The 21,116-nt window shown below is 46.3% G+C and overlaps 1 protein-coding gene across 6 annotated transcripts in view; it reads right to left on the reverse strand.

The window, feature by feature from the left end:
- SAMSN1 (SAM domain, SH3 domain and nuclear localization signals 1) overlaps positions 1–21,116 on the reverse strand; it is a 204,674-nt gene that overhangs the window by 121,944 nt on the left and 61,614 nt on the right. Inside the window, exons 1-2 of one of the 6 annotated variants that reach the window (XM_068270531.1) lie at positions 10,570–10,628; positions 2,008–2,136 (exon numbers count right to left, since the gene is read on the reverse strand). The exons of 3 other annotated variants lie outside the window; for them this stretch is intronic. In XM_068270531.1, the coding sequence (XP_068126632.1) occupies positions 2,008–2,031 (24 nt within the window). In that variant the 5' untranslated portion in view covers positions 2,032–2,136; positions 10,570–10,628. Of the gene's footprint in view, positions 1–2,007; positions 2,227–10,569; positions 10,629–21,116 lie in introns of those variants that run through there. 2 more of the 6 variants (XM_068270530.1, XM_068270529.1) reach the window with 2 other exon arrangements.

The following is a 21,116-nucleotide window of genomic DNA, read 5'->3' on the forward strand; positions in this document are numbered from 1 at the left end:
ATTCTTTATAAAGATATTCCCTAAAAAAAGGATTTAAAGAGAACCTGTACTGAGTCAAATTATTTAAAATAAACACATGAGGTAACTTCAAATGAACATTACATAGTCACCTTGCCATCAGTTCCTCTCAGAAGCTCAGCATTTCTTCTTACAGTGATTCCTTCCAGTTCTGACAACATTTTGTCAGAACTGAATTATGTCAGTTTCTGTCAGTTATACATCAGTTGATGTCAGTTACAGCAGAGAGGAGAAATGATGTGTCCATGTTTCCCTATGGCTCAAGTGGGCGATGTTACAGTTTAACTGTGTGCTGACCAGGAAGCTGTTATGGGGTAATGGATATTTTCAAAATGGAGGACAGAGAATTCCATTGATCACAGTGGACAAACAGGACGCAGGAGAGGAAAAATAGATTGAGGAGTAGACTACACAGGAGGTAAGTATGACTTGTGTATGTTTATTTTGACTTTTAATGTTCAGTTCAGGTTTTCTTTAAACAATGATGCTGGCCAGCTTCCCTGCTCCCTACAAAGTTTTTTGGCAGTTGTACAGAGCAACTGCCATTCACTAAGTGCTTTTGAAAATAAATATATCCCTGAGAATCCCCTATAAAGAGATGGACTAGTCCAAAACCTGTTACTTCTGTCAGATTTCTACTACCTACTGTAAGTGACAGCAACATAGGAGAAAAGTAATTTATGGCTCATTTTACTCTGGAAAAAAATGTACTTCTTATTTGTATATGTTTGCACATATTTTAAATTTTACAGTTTTTCGCTGTAGTGCCCCTTTAAAGGATGGGGATAACGTTTAGAGTCAATTAAACACATTTTTTCAGTAAAAAAATCCCAGTAAATATATTTACATAGGGCTGTACATCAGCCCTGAATGAGGGACACATGAGGAAGAAAGAGGGACAGCGGGACAGGGATACCAAAGAGGGGCTGTTCCTCTGAAAGAGGAACGGTTGGGAGCTATCAAGATATAGAGAACCATGGCCCAAAGAGGTAGCCTTGAGGGAGCCAGCCATAACTGTCCACCAAAGTAGGGCAGAGAGTGGAGAAGAGACTGACAAGCCTAAGGGCCTGTTTCCACTACACACAGATTGGATGCAGAATGGATGCAGAAAAACTGACTCCAATGAATGCCTATGGGCCTGTTTTCACTAAATGCGATTTGTCTGATGCAGATATTCCCATAGGCATTCATTGGAGTCAGTTTTTCTGCATCCATTCTGCATCCAATCTGCGTGTAGTGGAAACAGGCCCTTACTCTGCTAAAGGACTGTACAGTCATTGCCTTCCTACCACAAGACTTTTAAATGCCATCAACACTTAGTGAAATCATCTAGCAGCTCCTAAGTTCAGGAACGGTAGCCTCCTCTGTATTCATTACCATAGCATGAAGAGCAACGCAATTTGAAGAAGCACAGTGTGAGCCATTTCTTGAAGCCACCAATCCACATTACATAATACACCATACATATCAATTCCTGTATATCTACAACTGCCAGTGCACTGCTCAGATCTGTGCGACATCTACAGTCAGGTATTCCAACACGCTCTTTGCACGTTATAGAGATCCATGGCCCAAAGAGGTAGCCTTGAGGGAGTCAGCCAGACAGCATAACTGCATGAGTTATGGGGAACCACCATGGTAGGATAGAGGGTAGAAAGGAGACTGAAAAGCATGACTGTACAGTATATCATTGCCTTCCAACAACAAAAGACATTTAAATGTCATCATCATGTTCAACACAAAATCAAATTCCAGGGAATGTAATGCAATCGCACATAATCTAGCAGCTCCTAAGCTCAGGAACGGTGGCCTCCTCTGTATTCACTACAGTAGCATAAAGAGCAGCGCGATTAGCAGACACACAGCATGAGTTCTTTCCTGCAGCCACCAATCCACATTACATAATACATCATACATATTTCTTCCCTCTAGGAGGTGAAGTTTATTCCAACTGGTAATACAGTGTAAGTGAAAGTGCCTCGTACTCACCAATGAGAAGCAGAACAGGTTCATTTTTGGAATGTAGGTTAAACTCCGTCCTTAAAAGTTGTATTCCGCGGCGTTCCAATGGAAGAATGCTGATCTGTCGTGTCCTCCCAGCTGTTTGCAGATTTCTTTCTAGAGATTACAGCAAGATAAAATCCCTGCAGTAATCCATGGGACTCAGAGCCCATTATTAAATGAGACAGGCTTCCCGAGAGCGCTCACTCCATCCCCTGTACAGCAGCAGATAATGTGCCCAGCAACACAGTCACCAGACAAAACACAAATCAAAATACTCCACACAACAAGACCACAGAGAAACAAAGCATGCTGGGTAATCTAGTAGGCATGGAGGTAGATTAACAAACATCAGTAACAGTTATAAAGGATGCCCTGTGTTATGAGAAGTATGAAGGGGTGTAGTAATAACCATGGTGGCTGCAGTGGGGCCCAGAAGCAGGAGAGCACACAGTGTGGAAGAGTAGTAGGAAACAGACATTCATCTAACTAGGGAAATAACAAATAACATTTATATTGCACTTTTCTCCTGACAGATTTAAAGCGCCAGAGCTGCAGCCACTAGGGTGCGCTCTATGGGCAGTAGCAGTGTTAGGGAGTCTTGCCCAAGGTCTCTTTACTAAACAGGTGCTGGCTCACTGAACAGGAAGAGCCAAGATTCGAACCCTGGTCTCCTGTGTCAGTGGCAGAGCCCCCAGCCAGTACACTATCCAAATGAAAGAGCTTGAGGGGGGGGGGGAGGGGGGGAATGGTAACTAGTGTGTCCAAACACTATATGTAATGTATACTGCATTTTAATCTTTCTTTCAGAGGTGGCATGACTACGAATCCTGCCCCCCCAGCAAAATTTGGATTAGGCCACCCCAGTGTTCAAATTTCCTCCCTTGCTTCCCATTGGTGATTCTCACAGCCTTGGGGCCCGTCTTGCAAGGGTCATAAAACAAGCGTAGCTATTATGATCTTAACACTGATAACAAATGTAGCCACAACAATACCTGATCTGGAGGATGATCCATTGCTTTGGAGGGAGGGAAGATTAGTAGCTGGATGGCCCACACAGCTCTGGGCCCCCTTGTTGTCACAGGTACTACTCCCCTGTACCCTGTTTCCCCAAAAATAAGCCCTAGCATGATTTTTGAGGAGGCTCAAAATACAAGCTCTACTTCAAATATAATCCCACTTTCAGTTCTCTGGATACAAATGGATCCTAACACGTGCCTGTGCAGTAGAGTGAATCCTATCAAGCTCGGCTATTTCTGCCTGAGCATGAAAGAAAGCCGCTGCAGCACCTGTACGAGGCTCACCCAGGATTGTTATGATCCTGGAGCACTGCTGACACGCTTTCGGTGGCTGACCGTGCTGGAACGGAGGAGGATGGGGGAAGCCTCATTAGGATCCAGAGGCTTCCCCCTGCCGAGGTAAGTACCCCATAGGGGCACTTCTATGGGCACTTCTATTTTTACAGATTCTCCTATATGTAGGTAGAAAAAAACAAAGTCTTGTAAAATTAATACTTTTTAATGGCTAACTGATAAAGTGAAATAATGCAAGCTTTCTGGGATCTAGTCCCCTTCTTCAGGCATATTTCCAGATGTTAGCTGTAGTAAAACACTGATGCAGGTAAATAGCAAACACGAAGATGGCAGTTGTGTTGGTTGCTGTTTGTCGCCTACATATATTGTTTGGCTAACACGGTACAGAAAATTTTTTACTACTACAGATTCTCTTTAAATAGTATCCAGGCAGCTATGGTATACATATAGAAAAAGTGAAATCAATTGGCAATAGAATGCAGCAGGACAGATAGACCCTTCAAGGAGGAAAGCAGACACCCCCAAAAGAATCTGACTCAAAACACCCAGCAGTGACTAGATCCAAAGCAATACGGGATGGCAAGTGCCGGGTTCACAGAAAAAGTAGATTGTTCTATAGGGAAGAAGGAATAGAGTTCATTACGATAACTTCATGATGGAGTTCAGGGTTTGGGGAGTTATGATGATGTTCCAGAGTGTGATGACATCTGAATAAATGATCTGAATAAACCTAGATTGTTGTTCATGGAGAAATGAGGCCCTGAAAATAAATAAGCCCTAACACATCTTTTGGAGCAAAAATGATTAAGACTTATCACAGTAGTTGCCCCTGGTTACTGTGTCCACTCATATCCATGGAGGAAAGAGGAACACATTACCACCAAAGTATGGGCAAGTGCTGGCGGTTCCACCAATCTTCTGCTATGGGGCCCATGATATGAATTTATGCCCCAGATGTATGGTTGGCCTTGGAAATGACTATTACCCTAATCGAAAACTGATCAAGGAATGCCAACTGTTCCACAAAGCCAATCAGATTTTAACAAAAATCTGGTGTAGTGTTGACCAGATCGCTACCACCGTGGCATTCTACCAATCAATGCAGAGAAAAGCTATATGGATAGTTCCGGGTGCCGTCCTCTTCTCTTCTTGTAGTTACTGGCTCTTCTGCTGCAGCCTTCATGGGCTCCCGATGTGTGTCACCTGACACACATTGGGTCACATGACTCATCAGGAACTGTACGGAGGATACTACTATGATGGCCACATTTGCTCGAGGTGGAAGTATGTGCTTAAACTTTCTATGGGATGGGTGGGGTCGTGGGGACTTGTTGTGGTTTCATGAAAAGGCAGAGGGAAGCCCCATGACCTTTTCACGGGTTATCACTGTTGTTTGTAGTTATGCCCCTGGATACAAGTTATGAACACCACAGCTTCAAGAACATTGCTTTATTTAAACACAGTACAGTGCCTGGTAGAACCCAGGGGCATAAAAATAGACCCTACAAGGGATGCAGCCACAGGGGGACCCAGAAGCCATGGGGCCCCCTGTTCTGTGAGACTGACAACTAAAGGCAAGGAGAGGAAAAACGTTCTGCTCTTTGCACAGTTGTTCTAATGACTGCATCTGCTCAGCCACTGATAAGGAATCATACAAAGTTTTGCAGACACATATTTGTAGACAGTCCCTATTCAGTGTCCAGCAGGCTCTTGTGTACAGCCTGTTCTACCCCCAGCCTTTCTACCCCTCTCCAAGTGCTGTGTCCTGTAGTGATGCTTGAAAGGTCTAGGCACGGAGAGAAGGCGGGAGGGGGGCCCATCCAAAGTTTCCCCCTGGGGCCCCGTGATTTCTAGTTACGCCCCTGATAGAACTTATCGTTGTGACATAGCAGGAAAGTAACAACAAATTCTGGAAATATTCGTTAACTGCACTGCTAGATTGGGTTTGCTTCAAACTGTGTCACTGCACAGTTCTGCCTACAGCGTTCCCTGCTGTGCCAGAAAGAAGGACCTCATCAGGTAAGAATAACACGAGGAGGCGGGGATAGGTGGAGCCTCCCAGCACCTGGCAGGCCACAGTGGTTATTGCTACACGTGTGGTGTGAGGTGATGTGATGTAGGAAGAGATAATACACCTCAGTTGACGTTACAGATTTAGTCACCGTGAAGTAAAGGAAGCAGTCTGAACACACATATATATAATATGAAGGTGCCCATTAATGGTACAATCCCCCAATTAGATCAGACGTTCGATTGTTCGTGCCCCCCAAAGGAGGGGAAAGTGATAACCAATCCAATCAGACTAATAGAAGCTATCTGAAGTTCAGATCAATGGTAGAGATGGCCTGAACGGTTCGCCGGGAGAACGGTTCCCAGCGAACTTCTGTGGTTCTCGATCTTGGAGAACCGCATACTTTTCCAGAAGTTCAGTTCGCGCCCATAGTGCATCATGAGGGTCAACTTAGACCCTCTACATCACAGTCAGCAGGCACATTGTAGCCTATTAGGCTACACTCCCTCCTGGAGCCCCCCCCCCCCTTTATAAAAGGCAGGCGACGTCAGGCTTTTCACTCACTCGTGTGCCTGCAGTAATTAGTGAAGGGATAGCTGCTGCAGACACTCAGGGCCATATTCTATTGCTGAACTCGCCAGCGCTAAGCACTGGCGAGTTCTTAACTTAGGCGATGGGGGCATCGCCTAATCTACATCACAGTCAGCAGGCACATTGTAGCCTATTAGGCTACACTCCCTCCTGGACCCCCCCCCCCCCCCTTTATAAAAGGCAGGCAACGTCAGGCTTTTCACTCACTCGTGTGCCTACAGTAATTAGTGAAGGGATAGCTGCTGCAGACACTCGGGGCCATATTCTATTGCTGAACTCGCCAGCGCTAAGCACTGGCGAGTTCTTAACTTAGGCGATGGGGGCATCGCCTAATCTAATTAAACGTTAGACCCACCCAGGCGGAAAAGAACTCGCTTGGGCGATATAATCGCCCAGCGAGTTCTTAACACCGAATCCAATTACCCTTATCATGTCTCCGGGAAGCGATGCTTCCTGGCAGACATGAGCGTTAGCTTAGACCTGCAAAAAGCAGGTCTAAACTAGATAACGCACGTCGTCGCCGCAGCATCTGGGGGTCTCCTTTAATAAGGAGACCCCCAGAGCTCCCGTCGGGTCGCCGCACAGTTTAGAAGCCCCCGCGCAGCTCTGCACCGGCACCCCTGCTGGCATACATACCGCCGCAGATCACCCGCCGCCTCTCGCCGCAAAATCCGTCGCGTAATTACAGTGTATCTAACACTGTAATTACTGTCGGCATAGAAGGAGCCCGGGCAAAGCATCTTTGAATCTGCAGCCTGGGCTCCACATTGGTCCGCTGTCTAAACCAATAAAATGGCTCAGACAGCGGACCAATGGGGAGCCCAGGCTGCAGATTCAAAGATGCTTTGCCCGGGCTCCTTCTATGCCGACAGTAATTACAGTGTTAGATACACTGTAATTACGCAACGGATTTTGCGGCGAGAGGCGGCGGGTGATCTGCGGCGGTATGTATGCCAGCAGGGGTGCCGGTGAAGAGCTGCGCGGGGGCTTCTAAACTGTGCGGCGACCCGACGGGGAGCTCTGGGGGTCTCCTTATTAATGGAGACCCCCAGATGCAGCGGCGGAAGATGGCGGCGGGCGAGTGAGTAATGCTCCCTAACGATCGGCCATCGTGCGAAGGATATGGGCAATAGGATTTGCCGGTAATCCTCGCGCGATGGCAAGGTGATAAGTAGCTCGCATCTGCAAGCTACTTATCACCTTGAATAGGATATGGCCATCAGTCTCTCATAGGGAAAGCTTAGTTAGGCTCTTGTAGGCTGCTTGTTAGCTTGCTCCTTGCTGATTCTTATTGCTAAAAAAAGCACCCCACAACAGCTCTTTTGAGAGCTAATCTTGTTCTTGTGATTTTTTTATTTTTTTTTGTGTGTCCAACTGAGACTTGTGTTGCATAGACAGCCTTGCTAATTCCTACTGTGTGTGCCACTGCCAGGCCCAGCACATTCAGTGACTACTACCTGTGTGTGTGACAGGTGCACATTGTAATACCCACAGCATATACCTACCTGTTGTTCACTGTGCACCCACCCACCTACGTGAGGGCACGCAGTGTCACTGTGCTTGTCCGGTACCTGTCTGTGTGTGACAGGTGCACATTATAATACCCATCACTGCATATACTTACCTGTACCTGTACAGTCACTGTTGTTCTATCATTGAGTTACCACAGCCCGGCGACCATATGGGCTTGAAAACTCTGGCCATGGTGCGCACCAGTCCAGCATGGCGGTCACAACACAAACAGCTGTTTGTGGTGCGTTACACAGTGAGTTTGGTATGTCAGTGTGAAGCAGTAGTCTAATTACACTCCCTGATTGATGTATACACATGCAAGATGTTTTAAAGCACGTTAGGCCTGCAATTTAGCATGCAATGTGATTTCTGCCCTTAAAACGCTGCTTTGCGTCAAATCCAGATTTTTCCCCGGGACTTTTGGCGTCTATCCCACTCATCCATGCCCCCCTCCAGGTGTTAGACTCCTTGAAACATCTTTTCCATCCCTTTTGTGGCCAGCATAAATGTTTCTAGTTTTCAAAGTTCGCCTCCCCATTGAAGTGTATTGCGGTTCACAGAAGTTCACGCAAAACGAACTTTTGCGGAAGTTCGCGAACCGAAAATCGGAGGTTCGGGCCATCTCTAATCAATGGTATGATTGGTAGAATGATCATTCATCATCAATCAGCACCATTAACAGTACACAATCTGGTTGATACAATGGTTGATTGTTAAGGAGATTATACCACTAATTAAGGGGAGCTACTTTTGCAGAAACAGCAGCACTTTCCAGATCACCATATGTATACAAGTGATGACCAGTAAAAAAAGATCACTAGTTTTCAACCTGTTTGCTACTTTTTCTTTGATCGCCAATTTTTGGAAGGAATTTGCAATTGAATTTCCGCATAATAAACAGCCTAGACTGAGCCCCAGTGGCAGTGGGATAGCTAAGGAGCTTTGGGCTCCGGCCTCCAGGGCAAGTTTTACATTGGGCCCCCCAAACATTCTATACATAATTCATATGACTTTGTTGGAGGAGAACAAAAGCAAGGCACCCCTCCGATTGGGGTACACATAGATCAGGCGGAGGAGGGTGAGGGATGTCTGACAAAATAAACCTGATCTCCCAGAATGCTCTGGGTGGAAAATTCTGCATAGCTAATTAGCCTAGGCCAGGGGTTCTCAAACTGGGTGCCGCGGCACCCTGGTGCGCCTCGGGCACCTTTCAGGGGTGCCTCGGCGTGCATCCCCATCCTTTATGCAATACTATCAGGTAATGCAACTGCACATTGATATACAATGTGGCTGCATTACCTGCTAGTTAACCTTTAGTCCCCGCAACCATGGTTGAAGTTGAACATGAGAGGAATCACAGTGCCTAATAAGCATCACTAGCTACTTGGTGTGAGTCGTCGCCTGCTAAGGGTCATAACGGCATTTCAGTAGTTTTTGCCAAAGGGGTGCCTTGAAAAAATTTCAAAGCCATCAAGGGTGCCCTCACCCAAAAAAGTTTGGTAACCACTGGCCTAGGCTAAACATCACTGGGTGGGCGGTGCTAAATTTTATTATACAGCAATATATAGATAAATAGAAATGTTTTTGATGCTGAAAGCAGGAAAATTACAGTAAAAGTGGTTATCCTGAATAATTTACTGCATTTTAATATACCGTATGTCGCTACAATGCTTATTTAAAGTGGACCTGAATTCTTGCACAGGATAAATGAAAACAGAGAAATGTACCCTGTATGTGTTAAGAGAGTTTAGCCTGTTTAATTCCCTCTCATCTGCGACTAATCACAACTGTAATTTGATCTCTCGGCTGGCTGCCTCGGTAGAGCAGCTAATTTGTAAACACAGGATGTTAACCCTATGTCTGTTTCCATGAAAGCAGGAAGTAGACACACTGCAGAATTATTGCAGGATTTGTATCGGCTGTAACAAAGAAATTTTTTCTTTAAAGGATATTATGCTGTTGCTTATCGTTAAGAGCAGAGAGGAAGTTCTGAGTTTAGGTCGGCTTTAAGCTCCTGTATCTGGAAATAAGTACCATGATTTGACATGAAAAGTGCAGGTAAACTAAATACATCTATTACACAATTTGACATTACTTGACTATAGGACACATGCACAAAAGTATGGTAAAGGTGCAACTTTACAAGGTAGCGCAGTTGCGCAATTAGCGCAACCCGCAAGCATTGCTAGCGCAGGGCTTGCATTAACTAGGTAAGGCAGGTCATGCTAATTGCGTAACGTGGGCCTTTTGCGCATGGCAACTTTACTGTACTTTTGTACATATATATGTGTGAGGCCGGAAACCCACTAGGAGCGATTTTCTGAGCGCTTTGCGATGTGAAAAGCTCTTGCTGATGTAATGCTATGGGTGTGATCCCACTTGAGCGATGTGATTTTATAAAAATCCCCCCTAGCATTGCATTAGCAAGAGCTTTTCAAATCACTAGGGATTAGAAATCGCTCCTAGTGGATTTCTGGCCTAAAGGTGGCCACACGCCATACAATTTTTTAAATATCTGTTCAATTCAATAATTTAAATCGATTTTTCTCTCTGCTTGTAACATTTCAAAAATCTGACCAATGTACCACACACACATGTTCAATTTTCCCTCAATTATGATAACAATGATTGGAAACTTGCTTGGGTGTATATATTAATAAACTGACAATTTACCACACACCATTCAATTTTCATAAAAAATAATCAGAAAAATCCACCATTCATTGACTTTTATCAGATAAAAACGGGAAATCCAATCGGATTTCTTGCTTGAGTAGAAAAAAAAAGCTTTTGATTTTTTGGGAAATCCAATCTTTTTTACCGAATTGCTGTAAAATCGGATCATTTTATTGTATCATGTGTGGCCACCTTTAGAGATAAAGCATCTCTGTAACACATTCCTTTACTATACAGCCTTCCTACAATCATTTTCCTAATACTTATTCTGACTTTTCAAGACTTCATTAATGCTAATATTGTCAAACTTTGCCTCCCTCCCCCTGCAGCTCTGATTATCATCGCTATGAAATAAAACAAAGTGTTAATGAGTGCTAATGCTCATTACAAATGTCATGATTAATTTTCTCCAGCATGCCCATTCAGCGCTGATCTGGTAATACTCACCACCGCCTGGCAATCCTGGATGTGCTTTTGGCATTAGACCCTGGACGAGTGTTTAATTCCATAAGCTTGGACTCAGGAGACTGTACACAGCGACTCCAGCACCGTCTCTGCATCACTCCCATCCAGCCCAGATGGAGATTCCAAGCAGATATTATTTCTGTTGGCTCAGTAGAAAGCTGACCTTGCTAAGGACAATACAGACGACTGCAAGATGTGATTTAATTGCGGCGCAGCTGGAGGTGCCCTCGGGGCCTTGGCAATGCGGTGGGGTGCTGCTTCTGTGTGGTAGCGAGTGACTTGGAAGGGGAATCTTGCTAAACCTTTCATGTGTAGACGTATGTTCACACAGATTAGCAACACCTGATTATTGTTGACAAATTAATATTGATCTTGACAAAGCCGTACAGTCTTGCCTATTAGGCAGGTGTCATGCCAGCAGGCAGACATGTTGTGATCTGGGCCAGAAGACTTCTGGATATTGATGATGTATAAGATAAAGCATGTGCACCTTCCGTCCGTTGCTGTGATCGTTTATTGGCAGTGGTTCATATCCATTACAGTGAATACCTTACATCATGGTCATGGTGTAGCATTGACCTGTATGGCACCTGTGGTGAAGGAGGTGGGTGGCGGGGGACAAGCGACGGCCGTTTCGTGTCAAACTGACACTTGGGCGCGACCAAGTGTCAGTTTGACACGAAACGGCCGTGTCTTGTCCCCCGCCACTACCTGCCACCCATCTCCTTCACCACAGGTGCCATACAGGTCAATGCTACACCATGACCATGATGTAAGGTATTCACTGTAATGGATATGAACCACTACCAATAAACGATCACAGCAACGGACGGAAGGTGCACGTGTTTTTTCTTATACACCATAGATTGGATCTCTTTCTTCTTCTACTACAACGGAACACACGTCCCAGTGAAGCGGCAAGTGAATACAGCAACAGTGGTGAGAGAATTGCTTCTTTTACTTTCTCACACAAATGTGTTGAATATATAGAGAGTGCCGCACTACTGTCTTTACTTGTATATCAAATAGACTTCTGGATATTGTTTATTGCTGTCAAATTTGGATTTCATGGAACATTTAAATTGCGCTTTTCTCCTGGCGGACTCATAGCACCAGAGCTGCAGCCACTAGGGTGCGCTCTATAGGCAGTAGCAGTGTTGCCCAAGATCTTCTTACTGAATAGGTGCTGGCTTACTGAACAGGAAGAGCTGAGATTCGAACCCTGGTCTCCTGTGTCATCCTGATTCATCACTCACAAGCATTATCTGTTTGTTGCCAGTGTTCTGCTAAAGGCAGTGGCATAACTACAGAGGCAAGCCCCACACCCCCTCCAATGTTCGCACTCCCCCTCTCCTACCCACTGCAGAATTATTTTACACCACTGGGGCTTTCCAGCACTATGTTACCTTTCTCATCAGATGCTTCATACCAAGGACAGAAGTGGTGACAGATGCCTGAGCATGGATGGTGGAACAGATATTTAAAGCGTACCTGTAGGGAAAAAAGTGCTCCTGAGGCTTACTCACCTTGGGGGGAGGGGGGCTTCTGGATCCTGGAGTGGCTTCCCCTGTCCTACTCCATTGGCCCGTTCCAGCCCTGAGACCCCCCTGAAAATAATTTATTGACGCTTGTCGACAGCTGGCTCATGCACACTAGCACGAAACCACTCGAGCTCGGCTTTTTCCACTGCAGCGAGTCCTTGGTACTGCACAGGCGCTGTGCAGCCATGCTTCGGGGGTCCCAGCACTGGATTGAGCCAGTGGAGGAGGGCAGGGTAAACCTCATCATTATACAGAGGCTTATTGCCGCTTGTTGACAGCTGCCACATGCGCACTAACACGAAACCACTCGGGATCAGCTTCCTCTGCTGTAGCGGGTCCTTGGCAATGCACTGGCACAGGGAGGCCGTGCTTCGGGGGTACCAGTTCTGGATCGAGCCAGGGGATGGAGACCTTTAGAACGAATTATTGGAACTCAAAATAGCTTGGTAAGCTCAGTGACCCCTGACCTACATACACAGCTGACTCCAATTATGAGAAAGAGTATTTAAGGGGGTCAATTGTAAGTTTCCCTCCTCTTTTAATTTTCTCTGAAGCGTAGCAAAATGGGGGTCTCAAAACAACTCACAAATGACCTGAAGACAAAGATTGTTCACCATCATGGTTTAGGGAAAGGATACAGAAAGCTGTCTCAGAGATTTCAGCTGTCTGTTTCTACAGTTAGGAACATATTGAAGATTGGAAATGGAAGACCACAGGCTCAGTTCAAGTTAAGGCTCGAAGTGGCAAACCAGGAAAAATCTCGGATAAACAGAAGCAACGAATGGTGAGAACAGTCCGAGTCAACCAACAGACAAGCACCAAAGACCTACAACATCATCTTGCTGCAGATGGAGTCACTGTGCATCTTTCAACCATTCGGCGCACTTTACACAAGGAGATGCTGGATGCGATAGTGATGCAGCGGAAGCCCTTTCTCCGCCCACAGCACAAACAGAGCTGCTTGAGGTATGCTAAAGCACATTTGAACAAGCCAGCTTCATTTTGGATTAAGGTGCTGTGGAATGATGAAACTAAAATTGAGTTATTTGGGCATAACAAGGGGTGTTATGCATGGAGGAAAAACAACTCAGCATTCCAAGAAAAACACCTGCTACCTACAGTAAAATATGTTGGTGGTTCCATCATGCTGTGGGGCTATGTGGCCAGTGCAGGCACTGGGAATCTTGTCAAAGTTGAGGGACGCATGGATTCTACTCAGTATCAGCAGATTCTGGAGACCAATGTCCAGGAATCAGTGACAACTGACAAAGCTGAAGCTGTGCTGGGGCTGGATCTTTCAACAAGACAACGACCCTAAACACTGCTCAAAATCCACTAAGGCATTCATGCAGAGGACAAGTACAACGTTCTGGAATGGCCATCTCAGTCCCCAGACCTGATTATAAGTGAAAATCTGTAGTGTGAGTTAAAGAGTGCTGTCCATGCTCGGAAGCCATCAAACCTGAATGAACTAGAGATGTTTTGTAAAGAGGAATGGTCCAAACTACCTTCAACCAGAATCCAGACTCTCATTAGAACCTACAGGAAGCGTTTTTGAGGCTGTAATTCCTGCAAAAGGAGGATCTACTAAATATTGATTTCATTTATTTTTTTGTGGTGCCCAAATTTATGCGCCTGCCTAATTTTGTTTAAACAATTATTGCACACTTTCTGTAAATCCAATAAACTTAATTTCACTTCTCAAATATCACTGTGTGTATCTCCTATATGAGATATTTAACTGACATTTTTTATTGCAACAACCAACGATTTATAGAGGAAAATCATGACGATTAACAAAGGTTGCCCAAACTTTCGCATCCCACTGTAATTACCACTGTAAAGGCTCTTTTTCATTACAGTGGGGAAATGCAGCTGTTTCCTTGTTTCGGGCAGGGAGAAGCCATTTCCCCAATTCGGACGGGGAAACACAGACTACTGAAATCAATAGGCTGCCGTCCAATTCGCATGCGGGGAAAAGAGCAGACAGCATGCAGGGAATAATCACGCCATGCATGTGAATTCCTCTAGCCATGCTCAGATGTGTTTGGCTTCACAGCAAGTGTTGGCTAGATGCACCACGGCCAGAGTGGAGACGGGCCCTTATCTATAGTCTAATGTCCTTGCTGTATCTTCACCTTAGACCAGTTTTAGGGGGACCCAGGTAGCCATCTTACTCGTGAGTTTTGGAATGTGGAAAAACATACAACTTTCATGCAGACAGTGACAAGGAAGAAAGGGCGCAGGAGCCCTTTCTGAAAAAAACAGCGCTGCCATGGCACCTATTATAAAAGGCGCAATTAGCAGCAAAGAAAGGAAATTTGCATGTGCACCGTCCCAGCACCAAAATGTACCTACTTTTGCTGCATATCATGCTTTTGCAGTTGAGGGGGGAGTAAAGGTTTACGGTTAGCCCTCACCAGGGGTCTTAGGGTTAGGCACCACCAGGGAGGGTCTTAGGGTTAGGCACCACTTGGGGGGGGGTCTTTAGGGTTAGGCACCACCAAGGTAGGGGGTCTTGGGGTTAGGCACCGCCTGGGGGGTCTTAAGGCTAGGCACCACCCGAGGGGTCTTAGGGTTAGGCACCACTGGGGGGGGGGGGGTCTTAGCGCTAGACACCAGTGGGGTCTTAGGGTTAGACATTGGTAGAGGGAGGGTTTTGTATGAAAGTAGGGTTAGACTTAGCCATAGTAAAATATCGGTAAACACTACCAATATTTTACTATCAGAATTCAGTAGTAGAATTTTAGTGAAACTCTGCAAGCAGGAAACCCCTGCACCCTTTTTTCCAGGTGCCTTTTTTCATGTATGCGACCCTGAGACCAGAGGCGGCCTTTGGGGGTGGCAATTGAGGCGATCGCCCCAGCCTCCGCTCATGAAGAGGGCCCCGCATGTCATGCCCGCCATACCATGCTCATTTTGGTGGTGGTGAAGGAAAGGTCTACAGAAGTCTAGCGGTTTGTGTTCTGAGCAGTGTGTCTTTTACGAATACTCAGATTTTCCTATTTTGTTTTACACACCTTATATTTTGCACCGCCCCCCCCCCCCCCCCTCCCTTTTATTGCTCAGGTTTTTGTCTTCAGCATGCTTTACTGTACTATGCCGTTTGCATTTTTGTAATGAATTTCTGCACTGACATGAAGCTTTCCAAATGTCAGATTAAGGTAACGTACAAGAGCCTCAGCCTAAAGGGCCCGAGCGGCATTTAGGTGAGTCAAGCATGGACTGGAGCTAGAGGGGGCTCAGGCTGGAGCTTCCAGACGGGTTGGGGATTAGTGCTAGGTTTTATGGGGAGCTAGGGATAGGTAGAGGCTGGCTGGGGAGCTAGGGACAGGTACAGTTTGATTACATTACGTATTGTAATTGTTCCTGTATTGGTTGGCTTAGGGGCCTTTAACAAGTTTTTAAACAATACTAAGGCATGCTGCTTTAGAGGTGGACAAGCCCGTGACTGTGGTGGTATGGTACATGGCCTTCACTTATGCCTCTAGGCCCCGCATATGACACTCGCCCCAGGCCCGGCGCACTCTAAGGCCAGCTCTGCTGAGACCTTGGTGCTGCAAGTTGTGGGTGCCAAAAACACCAAGCTACCAATGGGAGGGGGATGTTCTGACTACAAACAGGAAGAGGAGAAGAGCAGGAACACCTATGTGCCCAGGGAGAAGATAAACTTGTGTGAATCACTGCTGCAGGGATCTCATATTGATATGTATAAAAGTAAAATTCATGCAAGTAAAATACATTATTAGAAAGGGTCTGTGTGTTTTTTAGTATGCATAAGACCTGGGGCCCCTGTAGCAGCGACGTGCGTCCCAGGTACGTGCTCAGCTCTGGGGTCACATCCTCTACAGAGGTCGCTGGAGGATCGTGCCAGTGAAAGCAGCTTTCTGAATAGACAAACCAAGAATGAAGCGTGTTACTTTATCCAATTAGTCAACTGCTGTTATTTACAACTGGTCCTTCCTGGGATACACACTTCTCTTCAGATGAGCGGAATAACTGCCGCCGTTCCCTCGTTTTTAGCATGTTTCTCAGCGTGAACGTGTCCGTGTTTAATACTGCAAAATTTGGGTTTAATCAATTAAATATATGCAGCAGCTCCTTGCATGATGAGGAGGAACCAAAGACTAGAGGTATCTGTTTAACAGAGTAAGCTTTCTGTGATAAATTGTGCTTTTTAGACCACAAATAACAGATATGAATTCTGGTTTCCTCCTGCCCCCTTCAGCCGTCCTCCGCTCTCTGGATCCTCTATAAGGGCTCCTTTAAGTTTGGCCAGTCGGGGCTTACTGCTCCCAGCCAGGAGAGATCGCACAGCCGCACTGCCCATGCACCGACTGGCCCAACTTAAGGGAGCCCTTACGGAGGATCCAGAAGGCAAAAGACGGCAGTGAGGGAGCGATCAGGCCGAAGGGGGCTGGAGGAAGCCCCAGGTATGTGTACATTTCTTTTTAGCCCCGTCTCAGGTACACTTTAAAGGAAGTCTGAAGGCAAATTAAAAAACAAAACAGATACTTACCTCAGGAGAGGGAAGGTTCTGGGTCCTATAGATCCTTCCCGCTCCTCTCTCAGTCCTCTCATTTCAGCTCTGGCTCCTTCATTCAAATCTCTCGATGCGGGAGGCTTTGGAAGACTTTGGGAGCCCAGGTGCCTAAGAGAATTGTTTTGCTGATAAACTGACTTGTGTGGGGTAGGTAAGTCCACCACAACCTCCCTTTTTTAAATGTTTGGCACCTCTGTCAAACCACTCATAGCGCAATCTAAGTCCATCCTTGGTGGACAGTGGAGGGGTGCCACCCCATCTTCTTTTCTGTCTACAGAAAGCGACTTTTAACCCAAGTGGGGCTGGGTCTAAACTCCCCACCTGCTGTTACAGTGGTTGCCCTAGCGATAACCCACCTTTGTGAGTCATTTATATCGTCAGCTGACAATAACATACTACACTACTTGGGTCTCTCGATTTTTCCCTTTTTTCTCTATCTGTGCTCTGAGGGCCCCCTCTATGTCTCAAGGTCCTGACTACGCACCTCGTTGTTTGCACTCTTGTCTGTTGCGTACACACACAAAGCACTCCTGGGGACACAGAAGGCACATGGATGGGACTGAGAATGCCCAGTAGTGACTAAGCCTTGTTGGAGATCTTTCTGAGGGGGACAGCAGCATAACAGAGGAGACCCTGAAGACACAGAGAGACCTCTAATGCTGCAAGGGTCTGGAAGAAGCCTATAAAGGAAAACTATCAATGCTTATACAACTACTTAAACATTATTTGTACATTGTAATTTTAGAACACTTGGTTATTGATAGTGATCCTTTAAAGCACAGTGTGCTAAGAATAGCTCTGTGGTGCCCCCACCGGCAGGTGTTATAGTAGGCATCTGTAAGCATTGCCTACACCTAAAAACGGGCCTGCTTGAGACCAACAAGAAACAAATACAAGCATCTATGGAGCAGGGCTGTAGGCACACAGTCTACTGAAAATTATAAAACACATGTAAATAACCAGCAATCAGGGATGCCAGCAATTGCAGCCTCTCCATTTCACTCAGAGACTCTTGCCTTAGTTGTTTATTTAAATAAACCAAATCTATTTAAAAAAATGCGTATTTATATGTATATGGTGGTATTTTTCCACTCAGAACACCCCAGCCATTTAGAAAGTATCACTCTCTCTCTCCTGTCAAGCAATGACTAGCAAAAATTAATCACCCGAGTCTCCATTCCGAGTGTCACTTTTGTCTTTTTTTTTTACTGCCGGCACAGAGGCTGTTTATTTGCCCCATAAAGTCGGCATAAAGGTAATCTTGCACAGAATATGACCCGCTTGTCAGTCTCTCCACCTAATTTCAGATGAAATGACTCCAGCAATGAAGGAGTCTGGGAGCAGTGAAGGAGTCTGGGAGCCGTCACGTCTGGCTCAGTCAATCAACATTTTCTCATCAAAAGCTTTAGCGGTTATTTAATTGGGCTTCCCCCTCTCCATTTTACTTATTTGAAATGGTCAATTGAGCCGAAAAATTAAAGCAGGGAGGCTCCAGAAAACAGATGACTGCCGCGTTTATGCAGCACAGATGGGAGATTACAGCAAGAGGATAAAGTGGATGTTTCCACACGACAGATAACATAGGAAGCTGATTGCTGAACACAGGCGCGGGTGAGCCCCCAACCCCTCAGCACAGACCTACAAGTCCCAGCATGCCCAGGGCCAGAAGAAACATGCATTTAGAGTGAAACATTTAAAGAGACCCTCTCACTTTTTCACATAGCAGCTAGTGAAAAGTTTTTTTGCACTGTGTTCACCAAGAAAACCCAAAAGGGTAAAATATAATAATAAAAAAAATATGTAAAAGTTACACCTTTTAATACTGGGGGCAACGATATGAGGAAATCCGTGGACTGAGAAAACGCAAGGGAGACACAAACCAGGAGCCAATAGTGCTATAAGTCAAAACACCAGAATATGTAAGAAATAAGAGTACACATTTCAGGCTACAGCAATTGCATGCACCGATAAGTCTTGGGAAGGATTTCCCACCCCCACTCGGGTTTGCGAAGCTCCTCAGAAGTAGGGATGCTCATTCGGATTTCAAGGAATTGAAATTTACGATCGGAACGTGGAAATCGGAAAACGGAGCTCGGATTTCAGCATAAATACTGCATTACTACAATTTGGTAATTTTTTTAGCCCATTCACAGAACTCAAAATCAATGGACCAATCAGAGAGTGCAGAAACAACTCAGAAGTATTTGTCCAATAAGAGAATGCAAAAAATGACCAAAAAACCCACTACTCGGAAATCGGAAACCGATTGGAAATCCGTGAAATTGGTAATCGGCATTGGCGGAAATTGGAATTTCTGCAGAATCGGAAATCAACATTTACGACCATCTCCGCTCAGAAGGTCACACTCCCGGTAGTTAGGTAAGTCCGACATAAAAGCAACAACTACTCTAAAACAATACGTACTCCCAACAGAGGTGTAGGCAAATATATTGTTTGTAGATTCACCCTCTCACCACCACTTACCAGGTCAGTAGTCTTGACCTGTAGGCCGGTGCAGGTCCCCAGCAGGTACACCACTCCTGCTAAACCACACTGTAGATCATCAAAATCAGAAACCGCACTCAGAAGGCTTTTTCAACCACTGTATTCACAGCAAACCAAGCATGACAAGGTACACGACATGTTTCGGGCGTCGCCCTTCCTCACCTGAGCTTGGTTTGCTGTGAATACAGTGGTTGAAAAAGCCTTCTGATTGCGGTCTCTGATTTCGATAGGCAAAGATATTGGTGAGTGGACGCACTGGAAATAATAAAATGATTAAAAGTAGGTTAAAAAGTAAAGGTATGGTTGGCTTACTTCTCTTGAAGATCTCAGAAATAAATATGTCTCAGTGCAAGATGGGAGGAGGCTCTCAGTTGTAATACAATATGCAGTGAGTGAAGGTATGTAGTAGGAACAGTCTTACCTCATGATAAGAGGTTAAGACAGGGGCGGACATACGGCCATGCAGGCCGCGCCGCCGTACGAGGGCCCCTAAAGTTCCGTTGCTTCAGGGGCCCATTAAGTATTGCTGGGTTTTTATTTTTTATTATTATTATTTTTCCTGGGGGGCCCCGACTCCTATCCTCCCCCCCTCATCTCGGGCCCCCCCCCCCTCATGCAGCAGGAGAGCTGAGCGGCAAATACAGGAAGGCTCTGAGGTTCCAGCAGGCGCTAGAGGCTCAGCCGCTTGGTCTCCGCTGTCTCCACACCTCTGTATACTGCTTGCTTTTAAACCAGGAAGTAGCGAGCGATATACAGAGGAGAGGAGACAGCGGAGACCAAGTGGCTGAACCTCTAGCGCCTGCTGGAGCCCCGGAGACTTCCTGTATTTGCCGCTCGGCTCTCCCGCCGCGCATACCGGGAGGGGGGTCCCCCGAGGTGAGAGAGGAAGGATAGGAGTTGGGCCCCTCACCCGGATAGCTACCTACCCGGGTACCTACCTACCCACCCGGCTACCTACCTACCCACCCGGCTACCTACCTACCTACCCACTCACCCACCTGGCTACCTACCTACCAGGCTAACTACCCACCCACCCGCCAACCAGGCTACCTACCCACCCGGCTACCTACCCACCCACCAGGCTACCTACCTACCCACCCACCCGGCAACCTACCTACCCACCCAGCTACCTAACCACCCACCCGGCTACCTACCTACCCACCCACCAGGCTACCTACCCACCCACCCGGCTACCTACCTACCGGGCTAGTTACCAACCCACCCAACAGGCTACCTAACCACCCACCCGGCTACCTAACCACCCACCCACCAGGCTACTTACCTACCCACCCCCCAGGCTACCTACTCACCCACCAACCAAGCTACCTACCCACCTGGCTACCTACCCACCAGGCTACCTACCTACCCACCAGGCTACCTGCCCACCCACCCGGCTACCTACCCACCCACCCATCCACCCGGCTACCTACCCACCCACCTGGCTACCTACCCACCTACCAGGCTACCTACCTACCCACCCACTAGGCTACCTACCTACCTACCCACCCACCAGGCTACCTACCGACCCACCCACCCACCAGGCTACCTACCCACCCAACCACCCATGGGAGCTGTGCGCCGGATGGAGGCTGGGACAGGAGGTCTGCTGCTGCAGGTGAGTAAATGTTTTTTTTTTAATTTATATTAGCAGGTGTATGTTCTGGGCAGGTCTGCCACATGATTGCATGTATTTTCTGGGCAAATCTGCCGACATGATTGCATGTATTTTCTGGGCAGGTCTGCCACATGATTGCATGTATTTTCTGGGCAGGTCTGCCACATGATTGCATGTATTTTCTGGGCAAATCTGCTAAATGAGTGCATGTATTTTCTGGGCAAATCTGCCGACATGATTGCACGTATTTTCTGGGCAAATCTGCCGACATGATTGCATGTATTTACTGGGCAAATCTGCCGACATGATTGCACGTATTTTCTGG

The sequence above is a fragment of the Hyperolius riggenbachi genome, chromosome 2 (genome assembly GCF_040937935.1).
Source record: "Hyperolius riggenbachi isolate aHypRig1 chromosome 2, aHypRig1.pri, whole genome shotgun sequence".
Lineage (NCBI taxonomy): Eukaryota > Metazoa > Chordata > Amphibia > Anura > Hyperoliidae > Hyperolius > Hyperolius riggenbachi.